Genomic DNA, 15809 nt, shown 5'->3' on the forward strand with positions numbered 1-15809 from the left:
GGAAAAACATGGCGCCCACACCGGAAATACATTGTAACCTCGTGACCCCGGAAGTCCAATATCCACTTCCGGGACGCCGATCTACTGCACATGTGTGCGTCTCTATGGGACTCTGCGCTGGAACACCACTACAGAGAGGGGTCGCCGCCATTGCTCATGCTGACCGGAGACCAGACACACCGTCTTGCAGCACACAGCCGGTCCTACCGCACATCTCCCCGGACTCTGCACTCCTGGAGGGGGTAAGCGTCAGTCATTGCGCCCAACTTACCGGCTCAGCTATGCGGCGGATCACACAACAGTGTCCCAGCAGAGAAACTGTTGCACATACCGGGACCTTTATGGTGAAAACAGCGGAGGGGGAGCCATCATGATCATTCCCCCAACCCCGTTACCTGCTCTGGAGCCCATGCTGCTCAGCAGATTCATACAGGCGGCTGTCCAGGCAGGTTTTTCCTCTTCATTGTTTGATCTTCAGAGATTCTTCTCTGTAGGTTCCCTCTAGGAACTGGAAACCAAACTGAGGAGCAAGGGGGGGCCGCCCCTTTTATCTCTCTGTAGGTTTCCTGTTCCTAGGGGCGGATCCCCTCTCTCTAGTGGGTGCTGTCGTGGCGAATAAAAAAACTGAAATGTAATTAAACAAATCGCTAGGGGTATAACTATCCCTAAATAAATCGCCAAATAACTAGGGGTATTTAAAAGGGACGAGGGCCCTAGTTATTCCATACAAGAAACGCCCCCGGAAGAAGCTACGGGCGAAACGCGCATCGGGGCGCAAGGGAACCTTCGGATCACTGCTATCCTAATCACCCAGCAGTTTCCTTAACGTTCTCAGTGTTCAGGTAATATGTCTTTTTACAAACCGGGCATGACACACTTATTTGCAAGCTTTTGGGGACCTCTAAAGATGATATATTGATTTAAGAGATTCCTTCTTTGGTCCTGCATAATAATGAGCATTTTTGCATGATAAATCTCCTAACAGATTATCACAACAAATGGATTGTTTATGTACCCCACTCTTATTTTTCTAGACTGTTTTGTGCCTGACCTAGGGCTTTTGGGTAGGTTTATAATTAGATTGTTTGGTTGTTTTCTGTATGGATTCCCTTCAGGGTATTTTTTGTAATTTTGTTCTGTGACCATTTTAATTGTAACAATAACTTTTCAATTTAAGTAATTATTGGGGTTCTCTCTCTGTAGCGATTTGTTTAATTACATTTCAGTTTTTGGTGTTATTCTCGTTTTGGAGTGCCTCTCCTTGTATAGGACACACTGATATTGTTTAAACACAACACTACAGTCCTGATCAACAAGTGTGATTTACTTGTTCTGTGGTTCCCCATCATCTCTCCACTACCGACACTCTTGTATTCCCACTAAGGACCCTTCACTAGTCCCAGTCTGCCAGTCCTGTTTAGTCCCGTTATCTTTCAGCATTACAAGCTCTGGTCTTGAGGCTAGGCATCCTGTCCTAGGAATATACGAGAGTAGACGTTCCAGCTCCTAAAACGCTTTCTTTATTCTTCCAAAAATGTAAAACATAGTGAACGGCAGAGTCCTCTAGACATGTGGATGAGCACACCAGGCACTGGAGGCCGAGCTACGCGTTTCGATCCTAATGTAGACCTTGGTCACAGCTGTGAATAAAGAAATCGTTTTAGGAGCTGGAACGTCTACTCTCGTATATTGCTGAATCACGTCAGATCCTGAAGGAGTTCCATGCTCCTGGGCAGTCGGTGAGCTGGCTAGGGCGTTAAGCCCAAATTATTTTTCTTATATATATATCTTGTCCTATGACCCATCTCCAAAAGGCCACTCTGTATCTCTGTCACGTAACCTCAGGATCTCGCTATCCCTTCTCTTTGGTCTCCTCTCATTTAGGGTCACCCTCAAATGCGGCAAAGTCTGTATCTTGGACCTTGCAGTACTGTAACCACACACTCCAGGCCCCATTTGTCTTCCTAGTAGGAAACAGTCACTTTCCCTTACACTAGACCCTCCCACGGTGGGCTAGTCCCAAACATTAACTCTAACTGTTCACATAGTCAAACTACAAATATCTAACGCACATCACAACACACCTCAACAATAATAAAACATATCTCTTCAAGAAAGGGAAATGTGGGCAGAATGTTCATATCCTTACACATGGAATAGTTGCTTTGTTGTTTTTCTTACCTCTGTGGAATTTGCAGGAGGTAAATTGGGGCCATAATACACAGCTTTGGTTGGCACCTTATGAAGGTTGTACCATTACGTATAATGACCACAGGGCTTAATTTTGCCATGTTTTACAAAGATATATGATGCTCACACAATTCTCCATAAACCCATAGAAATTTTGTGACAATATAGACATGAATTTCAGTCTTTACTGTTGGTTGTCCCCCATGCTTTTGGGGTCCCATATCACCCTCTATGTGTCACCCTGCATACAGTGCACAGATTACACAGTTGAACTGAAAAAGTTAAGACACAAATGTGATTGATTTAATTTTATTGAAAATGTACAGAAAGTGAGATCATGTTGGTCCAAAAGTCAATCTGTATACAGTGCATTACCATCCACACATTGCTATACAGAGCAGCTTCAGACAACTTGTCCACCGCTTCATGGGTGACCATTACTCCTAGCATTCTGGGTGGATTGGAAGTATCGGAAAATGGGAATAGTAGTTCATCAACAGCAGGCGATCCAAACACTTCAAGCCTTGATTTAAGAAAAGGAGCATAATAAAGTTGAGAGATCCCCGCAGAGGTCTGGATACATGAGGACAATGTATATATAGTTTGGTGGGCATTAAAAATACAACTATCCTAGGAAACTGGCAACTTATAATCATGGAAACCAGCAGCCTGCAGGAGGATTTCCAATGTGCATGTAGATTCAGATCAAAAAGTGTATGCCATAGTCCAAGTTCACACATCAGTGCGTCACGGTCCGGACCACTCTGCACAGAGCGGCTCTGGAGCCCCTGATCCCACCTGGACAGCCTTATATGTGCCTGTGAGGCTATGTCCGGAGACCTATATCCGATCTCTACAGCACGGACCACGACAGCCTTAACAACTACTCCTTCCTCTAGGGAAACTGGCACTGGATCCAAAGAGAGGACAAAGAGGAGCCCGTCCTGCATCACTCTCTATGAGGACACACATCTGTACTCGTAAACCAGAACCGAAAATGGAACTAAAGAGTAAAAGGAAACATTTGCACTTCTGATCACTCCTGGGTTGTTTTTTTTTTTGCTTACAAACACTAATGGAAAAAACTGATGTGTGAACATGACCAAAGGAAGCTCGCAGAGACTTTTGCTCCCGTAATGCATATGAGGTGTTTTTTATTTAAAGGGGTGTTTCCAGCTCCAAGGTCCTATCCCAATATGTAGTAGGTGTAATAATAATAATATTAGCAAATACCTCTAATTAGAAATCTAATATAGTTCTTCTGGTTCACTATGTCTTTTTCCTCATGTGCAGGCATTCCAGGACCTTAGATATCAATCATGGTTATGACCACTAGCAACTAGCTGTCACTAGGTTAGTGGTCGTAACCATGGATACCTAAGGTCCTGCAATGACTGCACATGAGAAAAGAGACATAGCGAATCAGAAAAACTATTCTACATTTTTTATTGGAGGTATTTGCCAATTTTATTATTACGCCTACTACTTACTATGATAGGATCTTGGAGATGGGAATACCCCTTTAGTTTTACCAGTGTTCCTTTAATAAGCAATCATTTTAAGCAGAATCAAATGGGCTTTTAATTCCTTAAAGGGAATCTGGCACCAGGTTTTTGCCACCTAATCTGTGATCAGTGTAATGTAGAGACAAAGACCCTGATTCCAGCACTAGATCACTTACTGGGCTACTTTGTTTAGTTTTAATAAAATCAGTTTTATTAATAGGAGATTATCACTAGAGGACTAATAACCCTGCTGCCATGTAGTCCTCCATATTCATGGGCCATGTATAACTCCACTTCCAGTGCACAGCCCCTACCACTGATTCGGTTTACTCTGTGCATAGGCAGAAAGCTGCCAAATCAGTGGTAAGGGCGTGGTTATACAGAGCTCAGCATTCAGAGAAATGGTAGATCAGCAGCAGATAAAACAGGGATTTTATCCAAATGACAGCAAGCAGCCCAGTAAGCATTACATCTCTAGAATCAGGGTTTTTGTTTCTACTTTATGCTGCTCTCAGATGGAGGAGCAAAAACCTGCTGACAGATTCCATTTAAGGATCCACATCATTTTCACCTTGAAGACCTGACAATTTTTTTTTGACTATTGTATTACAAAAACTATAACCTTTTTATCATTCTGTCAATAGGTTATATTGTTTTTTCACTATAAAAAAAGTTGGAAAAACGTGTGCTCCATTTTCTGAGAGCCTTAACTTTTATTTTTTTTCCCACAGATGAAACCGTTTGACAGCAGATGAGTTATGAGGAGTATAATCTGGTCATACATACAACATTTTGATCTGCTTTTATTGAATTCTATGTGAAATTGGAGAAACAAACAAAAAAGGCCTTGTTTTAGATTTATGGTGTTCCAGTTAAATAACAGGTCAACTCTACTGCTTGGGTCATTATGGACTCAGCAATACCAATTACCATATATACTCGAGTATAAGCTGAGATTTTCAGCCCACTTTTTTGGGCTGAAAGTAACCCTCTCGGCTTATACTCGAGTCATACGCAGAGCTCGGCAGGGGAGGGGGTGCGGAACTGTGTAATAATACTCACCTGCTCCTGGCGCGGTCCCTGCACGTCTTTTTCCCGGCGCCGGCAGCTTGTTACTGTAGTGAGCGGTCACATGGTACAGCTCATTACAGTAATGAATATGGACCCCACTCCACTCCCATAGGGGTGGAGCCGCATATTCATTACTGTAATGAGCTGTACCATGTGACCACTCACTACAGGAAGAAGCTGCCGGCACAGACGTCCAGGGACCGCGTCAGGAGCAGGTGAGTATAACACAGTGCACTATATTCACCTGCTCCCCGTTCCACCGTTGGCACCGCTGCGTCTTCCCCGTCCTCTGCAGTGGCTCAGGTGAGAGGGCGCGGTGACGCGATTAGTGTGCGCCGCCCTCTGCTTGAGTGTCAGTGCACAGGACGGAGAAGACACGTCAGCGGTTGGTGGTGGAACAGGGAGCAGGTGAATATAGCAAGTGCCGGGGGCCTGAGAGCTGAGTATGTGATTTTTTTTTTATTTTTTTAATCGCAACAGCATATGGGGCAAATATCTGTATGGAGCATCTTATGGGGCCATGTGCAGCATTATATGGGGCAATTATCTGTGTGGAGCATCTTATGGGGCCATGTGCAGCATTATATGGGGCAATTATCTGTATGGAGCATCTTATGGGGCCATAATCAACCTTTGTGCAGCATTATATGGGCATATTTTTGTATGGAGCATCTTATGAGGCCATGTGCAGCATTATATGGGGCAAATATCTGTATGGGGCCATGTGTAGCACTATATGGGGCAAATATCTCTGGAGCATCTTATGGGGCCATAATCCACATTTGTGGAGCATTATACAGGGCAAATGTGTCTATGGAGCATCTTATGGGGCCATAATCAGCATTTGTGCAGCATTATATGGGGCATACTGTATTTTAATATGAAGCATCTTATGGAGCCCATCATAAACTGTATGGAGCATTATATGGGGCTCCTGATTCAATATGGATATTCAAAAACACTTATTACTGATGTCTCAATTAATTTTACTTTTGTTGGTATCTATTTTTACTTTTGACATTTACCAGTAGCTGCTGCATTTGACTCGAGTCAATAAGTTTTCCCAGTTTTTTTGTGGCAAAATTAGGGGGGGGGGGGGGGGAGGGGGGTTGGCTTATACTTGAGTATATATGGTAGATGTCCCCTTTTCTTATATAGTAAAGCTTATCAGTTTATGAATATTAAGGAAAATCTTTTTTTTTTGTTCTCACTTTTTAATCCTGCTTTGGGATCTGAACAGGTGTGAGGCTGGTCACTCAGATCGTGAGCTGCAATACTTTGGTATTCCCTTGTGCTGTGCCTGGTAGTATAACACTGACAGGTATTCTATCAGATCTAATAAATGTGGGCTAAGATGGCAGCTGATCAGTGTCTCCGACTGCCATTGAAAAAAGTCATTGGGATTAACATAAAAGGACGAAACTTAAAATAAAGAATATACGTTTTTCTGGATAATCGTACCACGCTTGTATAAATAAAAGGATTTTTGTGCCAAATATTCATTGTAAATTGCATCCAGTAACAAGAATGAACACACTGAAATCTAGATTTATGAAAGGTGTGCTTTAATGGAAGCGCTGCGGATGAGCAGCCTCACTTCAGAGGAGCGCTCACCTTACAGCTTTAATAAGAGTTGGGGGAGGTATATTGTGCATAGCATTTAGTAAATATTAGTTTTTTTGCAGCATTTTAGGAGTATTGTGCGCAGTCGTTATGCAACATTTTTACTTTTAAAAATGCATTAATTTTTACAATAGGATTTTATTAAATTGTCAGACCATGGCCATCTACAGACTATTCTTCACAGTACAATGCCGGCTGTAGAATAAGTAGAAACTTGACTGTTCTGATGGCAGGATGCATAATAGCAGAGGGGGACAATACAAGGTGCCATAGGCACCTTGGGGGCAATAAATGGCTGTGAAAGGAACCCCAATTCTCTCCAGATTGATCAATAGTGAACTGTGATCTCTAGTCTGCGTAGAAGATTGTTCACTTAGAACAATAGTGGGAGATGTGTAAGCAAGCTTCTGTACAGTATTTATTTCCTGCGTCACCAAATGGAGAAGTAACGTTGTACAAGATCCATCTGTAATGCCAGGCTTTTTCCTTCAGGGAAAACGTCATTGTGTGAATGAGAAGGTAGTATGCAGTGGAGCAGTGTAGATTGCTAGGGCCCTGGGCAAGGACAGTATTTTGTACCCAATAACCCACGGATCAAATATATAAATGACTTAAAAAGAAACTCTTTAATTACCCTAGCCCTAAACCTCATCCCATCACTATTGCTAGTATTATCCCTAACCCTAGTCCTAAGCACCACGTGTTAGAACAAGTATACAAAAACTTAAAGTTTGTGTTTTATGGGGTTTTGTTTTATGTTAATAGAGGAATTTAAATTCCGCGAAAAAAAAAAAGGGGCCGAGCTGTGGGAGTGCACAGTGCGTTTATGCTGCCAACGTAGAGTGCAGCAGTCACAATTTGAGGGTCTTCAGCTTCTGTGCTCTGCATAGGCTGCAATCGAGAGGACGAAGCTGCTCACATCATCATACCGAGAGCTTTGTTATCTCAGTCTCTGCCTATGTAGAGTGCAGCAGCTGATGACTAGGGGGGGTATGTACACACGTTGCGGATTTCATTGCGGAGTTTTCAGAACACTGATTCTGCAGTAGGGAGAGCCAACTGCTTTCACTTTATAGCTTGGGGAGCTCTTATGCGATATCCTGATAAAAAGGCCTTCTCTCAGGGTAGACATTGGTGGCACATTGATCGGTAACACACCCCTTCTCTGATTGTCAGGGGATTGATCCCCCTCAATCAGCTCGGTTTGGCTTTTTCCAGGCAGCTGCTTGGTTGGGTATTGGTATAACACTCCTTCCTTGCACTATTGTTCTAGTGCAAATCATGATGTTCGGACCCCTATTTAGACATTGGTAGATTTAAAGCAATAAGCCACCAAGTGTTGCGAAAAATCCCTTAAAAATAGTCAGAAAGCAGACAGACTGTAAGACATACTGTAACTGTTTAAGGTAATTAATGCATTTGCAAAATGATCCTATAAAATACTGCTGAGCGAACCCGCTCTTCACCATTATAGTTAATACAACTGACACAATAAAATCAATCTCCCTTTACCTGTTGCTTTTTTTCTTTACATGGGAAAAATCCAGAATTACGGTTTTAAAATGGCTTTCTTAACATTAACCTGAGCATCGTTCTGTGAGTAAATCTAGCAATGTACATGAGCCAGTCTTCGTAGCAATAAAAGGCGAGCATACATCTTTGCAAATATTCATGTTACGGATGGACTTCATATCAATATGGAGCTGTGTTAGCCATACATTGTAAAAACCTTCATGGTAAATGGTTTTCTCACATCTCATTGTATACCATGCAAGTTACAGAAGAATGGAGCTCAAATTATTGGTTAGTTATTAGTTGTTTTATAAACCATTTGCCTTTCTCACTTCCAGATAATATAGGACCTCTATATCTTCTACAAAGTCTTCTCCTTTAGACAGATGCTGAGAGATTAAAAGAAGCTATAGAGAAAAGAGGAGAGAAAAAAGGTGTAATTATCAAGAAAGAGAGATAGGATAAGGATACGGTTCAGTCATAGAAAGCTTCATTAGTGTTTAGAAGAATTTTTAAAGCACAAGTACAGTAGTAGCGTGACCACATGACCTTCCCGGATATAGAAATGTAACCATCAGATGATCTGCATAATTCCACTCCACTTAAAGCAGAACTTCAGTGAAAAATAGAAACCTTCCGTGTCTGCCTGTACACCTGTCCTGTACATTTATGAAGCCTTTTCCTTCACAGCTCAGCACTTTGAGCAACAGAACTCCATTTCCTAATTTACTCCCGCACACTGCTTAAAGGGAACCTGTCACCCCCAAAATCTAAGGTGAGCTAAGCCCACCAGCATCAGGGGCTTATCTACAGCATTCTAGAATGCTGTAGATAAGCCCCGATGTATCCTGAAAGATGAGGAAAAAGAGCTTAGATTATACTCACCCAGGGGCGGTCCCGGTCTGGTTCTGGTCCGATGGGCGTCGCTGTCCGGTCTGGGGCCTCCCATCTTCTTCACGCTGCAGCTCCCGGCCTCTCTGACCTTTCCGGCACCTGCGCACTGCAGTACTTTGCTCTGCCCTCAACAGGGCAAAATACGCCTGCACCGCAGCGTGAAGACAAGAAGAGGACGTCATCGTAAGAAGATGGGAGGCCCCGGACCGCGACGCCCATCGGACCAGAACCGCCCCTGGGTGAATATAATGTAACCTCTTTTTCTCATCTTTCAGGATACATCGGCGGCTTATCTACAGCAATACAGAATGCTGTAGATAAGCCCCTGATGCTGGTCGGCTTAGCTCACCTTCGATTTTGGGGGTGACAGGTTCCCTTTAAACCAAGCGCTGAGGCTGCTGTAATCACAGGACTGCATTAGCTTCAATGTCCCAACTATGTAAGATATTTTAGCTACTTGATTTTAGACGTACACATGATGGAGAATAGTTTGCGGTAATCTATTGTAGTATACAAGTTATGGATCAGTTGTAAAACCATTCCATACATGTCAATAAATCCTCAAACTTATTTGGATGGCTAGGAAATCTAGGATAGGCCAAGTTCTTACAATTTTGTTATAGAATAATAATCATTGACTACACATTTAAAATACTTTTTTTTCCATCTAACACATGGTTTCATTTAATTATACAAGTGTTTTCAGATACTCGGGAAATCGAATAGTTCGCGGGAGAAGAAATCGACTCCACTGATCAAATATCACTGTAGAAGTGAACAAGGCATTAATCTCGGTACAGAAAACGCTCTAATAGAAGGGGTCATAGGTCTATTCAGAATCTGATGCCAGACCTTGCAGATTAGCTCAGACACCATCAATTTCATTGTAGCTTCATTCAATTGGATTGTTGCAATCAGCGGATAAATGTTTAAAAGTTGGAACTTCATTTTCAACATTATTTGCAGAACTGTTGTATAAAATCATGACATGGCAGTCACACTTGGATGAAAGGGTTTATGAAGTTGCATAACTGGTAATACTAGATATAGCTGATGACTATGTGACCTATTGCTTCAGCATACTTTTAGGTCATCACTTAACTGATGGTATTACTTAAAGGGCACCTGTCATTAAAGTTGAATACAATTATACCAGGATATCTGCAGCCTGAGGTCTTATTCCAGAGAAATCCACATTTTTCTTAATATGTAAATGATGGGTCGGACATAGATCTCTCAGAGAATCTGCCTCCAGAGTTTATTGTAAATGACAGGAGTTGTAGCCATTTTGAGATATGTAGATCAGGAGAGCAGACTGTCAGTCAGTACATGTCTCACACTGGTAACTCCTCCTTTCATTTACAATAATCTCTGGAGGCAGATTCTCAGGGAGATCTATGTCCGGCCCATAGCACGGAACAGCTCATTTACATATTAAGAAAAATGTGGATTTCCCTGGAACAACTCATGGGATCGCAAATATCAAGGTATCATTTTATATAAACTTTCTATTGCCTACATGCCCATGTAGATGGATTAGGAGGGCTGAACCTACTGACAGACTCCATGTAAGAGCAATTCGCCCTCAGGATCTTTGTGTATAGGAAATGGGGCCAAGTCTTTGAAACATTATATGTACACCTTAGAAGACCATTCACGAAGCCACGTTCCATCCTTTACATCCTGGAGCTCAGGATTTGTACTTGTCTTCTCTGGGATTTACGGAACATCATTAAACAGATTCAGCTGTGTGGAGCTGTACATGTAGGCAATGCTTCATGGGAAAATGTATGCAAATTAGCTCTCCTCCAGAAGGAAGCAAGCCTTCCCTTATTAGCCAAATCACTGTGTCCGGTTCCGCTAATGTAAGAAAGCTCTCCTCTAGAATAATTACAACTAATTTGTACACTTGTCAAATGTAAGCTGAACATATAAGCAATTAAAGGAGTAAAAGGACAAGTGCAGCTAAGGCACAACAGGATTAACTAAGTTAAAGTGAGATGCCTTGAATTTTTTTTTTTAATATACCATTTATTAAGCAATCCGCTAAGGGGAACTTTAGTATTCCCTGTAAAAAAAAAAAAAAAAAACCTGCATAGTCATTGTTAACAACATTCTGGCTACTTGCAACCACCAATAGGGGGAGCCAAGGAGCTTTCTGTGTACTGGTGCCAAGCAGTGATGAGCGATGTGCTGGGATAAGGTGTTATCTGAGCATGCTCGGGTGCTAACCGGGTGCCTTCGGTGTGCTCGAAAAATATGTTCAAGTCCCGATGCTCCATGTCTCTCTGCTGTTCCACAGCCACAACACATGTAGGGATTCCAGCTATCAAACAGTGAAGAGACATGCAGCCTCGGGGACTGGAACGTATTTTGAGCACGCTGTAGACACTCGGTTAGCACCCGAGCATGCTCAGATAACACCTTATCCCAGCACATTCACTCATCACTAGTGCCAAGTCAATAATTGTGCACAGTGAGCTTATCCTATGGGGCTGCTGGCAGGGCAGGAAAAGTGGTGGTAAATTTGATATGTGTATATGCAGGGAATATTGAGCTTTGCATCAGGAACTTCCTGCTATTTTAAAGATAAACGAACAGGACTATTTGGTATTCTGGGCTTAAAATTACACGTTGGTGCATAGTGGAGTCCGTAGGGATGGGGTACAGGGCGTACAAGATCTTCAATGCAGTTATCTACAACTATTGCTAAAGCAATTATTATTTCTCCTAGAGGGACAGTCATGATGTTTCAATGTAACCATCGGTACTTCTGACTTTTTGCCACTGTTGGAGAGAAGGCAATGGATTTCAGTTTTAAAACATTAACATTTAGCATCCAATAAGTAATAAATGGGACCAACCCGACCTCGCTGGTCTGAACACATTTTATTTTTCAGTAAGCTCAAACAAAAACAATGACATAACATAGAAAAGATACAAATACAGGCACAAATATACTTCTTGGAAAAGACAGACAGTGACAAGGTGTCAATTTCTCATTACCGGTAAGACCTGCAAAACAGCGGATGACTAAACATAAGTCAGGGGAACACCGCAGAAATACTGCTTTATTGGCGGAGTGCATGTTAACAAGGCGAGTGATTAAAGGATCTGGAAAAAATAGATCATGGCATTACAAGACGGACGGTTCATTGTCATATAGGTTTCTTTTTTTTTTCCTTCAGCATTATGGAGTGTTACTCATTTTTTTGGTGAATAATAAACTGCTTTTCAGTTTCCCTTTTTGGAGCATAAAATCATTGTCCCTATATGAGCCAGACTGAAGAGCCATACAAGCCATCAATACTATTGACAGCATTAGGAGACGTGGCGGCAGCTTCCCGTGGCCATAGTAGCTGGTCGCTGGGGAGTTTTCGGGAGCTGGCCCAGTGGTGATCAGTAAAGAGGAAGCAGAGGGTCGTCCACTACTTTAAGACCTTTTATAAATGGAGCCATGGTAATCACAAAGGGGGGAAATGGAAGGGGATACTCACCTACTTTGTTTGGATTTGCGTGTCTGAATGGCTGCCGACGTCATGTTTGTCTGACGTCTCCTAAAGAGGGTGGGCCGGCGTCAAGGTGGTCGCTGACCAGCTCCAGTTTTTATATTCCTTCCAAACTGGAAAAAAACTAACTTTTGTTCCCTGTTCAGGTGGAATGTTAAGGCTATGTGCACACGTTCAGGATTTATTGCAGAAATTTCCTGAGAAAATCCTGAGATTTTCTGCAAGAAATCTGCATGCATTTTTGCGCGTTTTTTTTGCAGATTTTTCCAGACATTTCCCAATGCATTATATAGTGGGAAATCCGCGAAAAATATGCAAAATTAATGAACATGCTGCAAAATTCATTAAAAATGATGGGATGCATAATGTATGCTGTTTTTTTGCGGTTGTAAAGCATTTTTTATCGGGGAAAAACGCTAAAAAAACGTGAAAAATCAGCAACGTGTGCACACAGCCTTAGGCTACAAATGGTCAGGAAAGAATGCAGATCTGTGGGGGATGCTGGAAGCGGCATGGTGGAGCATAATGGGCATATTTTTTTAATTTTTTTTTTTTCACCTTTATGTTTTTGAACACCTTGTGCCCAATAATAAATCTATTAAAGTAGTGAACAAACCCTTTAAAGCTTAGTTTATATCTTTTTTTTTGCTCTAATACATCGAATAAAAATATAGCAAGGTATTTTCTTACTGTTTCTAGAGCTCCAATGCAGCCTACATTCCCCCATGATAAAAGACCGCAAGCAAATTCTACTTCTTACAGTCTTCTACGGTCTTCCATTTGCTTCCTACTTTTTGACAACACACATTTGGTAGGTTAGCCAAGAGAAGAGGACAGAAGGAAGGAAACAGGGCTCCAAGTATCAGACAATAGAAGGTTTGTTTGGTTGTCTGTTGCCATGGAGACACAAGTTTACATAGAAGCTGCAGAAACAAAACGGCAGAAAATGCAGCTACTGCAGCAACGTACTGGAAAGCTGCATCCTTTACATTTATGTGCATTGAGGGAATAAAAATACATTTGATCGGACAGCCTTAAATAATGCATTTGGTTTCACTTGTTTACAAAGGGAAGAACATTTACACAAAATCTACACATTAAGGTACAATACCAGCATGAAAGTAACAAAACATTTACAACTTTACACATAAATAGCTTAAAGATGACCGGTCACCAGGTTAAAAGGAGCCTATATTTGCTCATATTATCCCCACTGCTTCGTTTGTATTAGTCAGTATGGTTCTTTGTTTGCTTTATATGGTCTTTGTGAAAGGGGCGTGGCTCCCAGGGGAATACAGAAGAGTAAAGACACGCCTCCAGATAATCTGTAAGCCACGCCCCCTTAGTAAAGGCCATAAAAATACAGCACTAAATTAATGGGCCCAAATCTCTGGAACCGGATGGCGGATTTAAAAAGAACAAAAAATAAAAAATAAATACTAGGAGCAGCAGGAATAAGGTAAGAGCAAGAACTGGACACTTTCGATCCGGTGACATTCTCCTTGAAGTGAATATTTTACTAAGTTTATATGGCATTATCCCACAGCAGCATAACGTCATATCAACAACCTTAAGTTCAGCATATTACTACCTTTTTTTTTTTTCCCTTTAGTAATGTTTATAAAATCCCTAGTTAGTTCTCATCAACAGCACCAGCCAAGCTCAAGAGCGCACTCAGGAGTCCTCGATAGTCTCGATCTGCTGCTCCCTACACCCACCTGCCACTGAACGACTGGTTGGACAGAATAAGCCTCTCAGTCACTGGCGGGAGGCGCTGCAGACAATCATTTGACAGACTCCAGCGCTACAGCCGATAACTAGGGAATTTAGGAAAATTATATAAAAAATAAAGGTAAGTAATCCAGTGCTGGAATCAGGGTGTCTTATTATTCTATACTGCAAAAAACATAACAACCGATTCCTTTTAATTACAGTATATTTTTTCTAAATTTGTCAAAAAAAAAAACAAAAAAACAAAAACAAAAGGGTTTCCTCAATTTTAACATTTTCTTACAAGTCAGAAAATTCCATTGGTGTCCGTCTTAACAACTGAACCTTTTTCAAGTTGTCCTGTGACTCCGGCATTTCCTCAGCTCGCGATGCAAAAGCCGTTATCTACACTAACGACATTTTCTGACATGTGCAAATTACACGTCAGAAAATGTTACATCTGGAGATCCCATCATAAGGCTATGTGCACACGGCAGGATTTTATGCAGAAATTTCCTGAACAAAACCAGACTTTTTCCGCAGGAAATCTGCATGCATTTTTCTCGCTTTTTTGTGCAGATTTTGCGTTTTTTCCCCCCCGAGCTTCAAAATGCAATAAATAGCGGGAAAACTGCGAAAAATCTGCAAAATTAATTAACATGCTTGCGTATTTTCCCACAGTGCGTTTTTATTGCGGAAAAATACGCATGTGCACAAAAATTGCGGAATGCATTAAAAATGATGGGAAGCTTAATGTATGCGTTTTTGCCGTGGAAAACCACCGAAAAATCCAGAACGTGTGCACGTACCCCAAGAGTAATCCATCTCAAACAGGAAGAGTTAACCCTTTTCAAACAATTTCTGAACAAAAATTGACAATGATATTAAGAGCACAGTAATAGGAATGTGATTTGTAAGACACAGGTGCAATTTTAGGAAGGTATCTTCCACCATAGTAGTAATATTACTCAGTGCACAGCCAAGGGTTACTGAAAAGGAAAAAAAAAAAAAAAAAAAAAAAAATTGTAAAATAATTATTTGTATACAAAACAATCCTTGGTGTAAAATCCAAATGAACACACGAAACAAAGCATCTGTATTTAGAGGGCATTTCTTTTATAGATAAGCAAGTAGAGGTATCGTTGTGTAGGCGCTTATCCAATTAAATAAAAATAAAAAAAAGGTAATTTTTTTTTTTTTTTTAAGAGATCTGATGTATTAAGTCATGAAAAATCTACTGTAGATGCCATATGCAAATCAGATTGAAAGTGTAAGGGTGTATGTGAATGTAATTGGACGGCTTCCAAGTGCATCAACGCCCCCAGTGCACTTCCAGCCCGATTTGCATATGGCTTTTACACTAGATATCTAATGTGCTAATCATGAGCAATCTACAAAAAAATTAACACTTTATTATTGGGGAAAAAGGGATTACACAACAATTCCACTTCTTCAAAAGTAAAAATGTGTTGACAGGTTTCCCTTAAAGGGCTTGTCCAGATTCCAGTAAAATACATGAGTGACACAGCTACTGAGAAAATAAAGATGAATTCTTATCCTGGACAAACTATATCAAATCTGTCAATCACCCAGCAGCGCTACCACCATTAATCCTGATCCTATGGTGTCGTACATCAGCAGCCATTACACAATCAAAGGGATTTTTAAGAGCTATTATTGCCGGGGAAGCTTCCTAAGGGCAATAGTTTCCCTTGCCAAGGAAATGTAGTATTACGCTGTTCCCTTTCAATAGACCTCTTCAAGAAGGCCACTCAAAAGTCCAGTCTAAAATGGT

At 41.3% G+C, this 15809-nt stretch overlaps 1 protein-coding gene across 2 annotated transcripts in view; it reads right to left on the reverse strand.

Annotated features, from left to right (window-relative positions):
• Positions 1 to 5235: 5235 nt before the first annotated feature.
• SEPTIN6 (septin 6) overlaps positions 5236 to 15809 on the reverse strand; it is a 111265-nt gene continuing 100691 nt past the window's right edge. The window contains exon 10 of one of the 2 annotated variants that reach the window (XM_069747101.1): positions 5236 to 8308. In XM_069747101.1, the coding sequence (XP_069603202.1) occupies positions 8299 to 8308 (10 nt within the window). In that variant the 3' untranslated portion in view covers positions 5236 to 8298. Of the gene's footprint in view, positions 8309 to 11667; positions 15004 to 15809 lie in introns of those variants that run through there. The other variant, XM_069747098.1, reaches the window with a different exon arrangement.

The sequence above is a fragment of the Ranitomeya imitator genome, chromosome 2 (assembly GCF_032444005.1).
Source record: "Ranitomeya imitator isolate aRanImi1 chromosome 2, aRanImi1.pri, whole genome shotgun sequence".
NCBI lineage: Eukaryota > Metazoa > Chordata > Amphibia > Anura > Dendrobatidae > Ranitomeya > Ranitomeya imitator.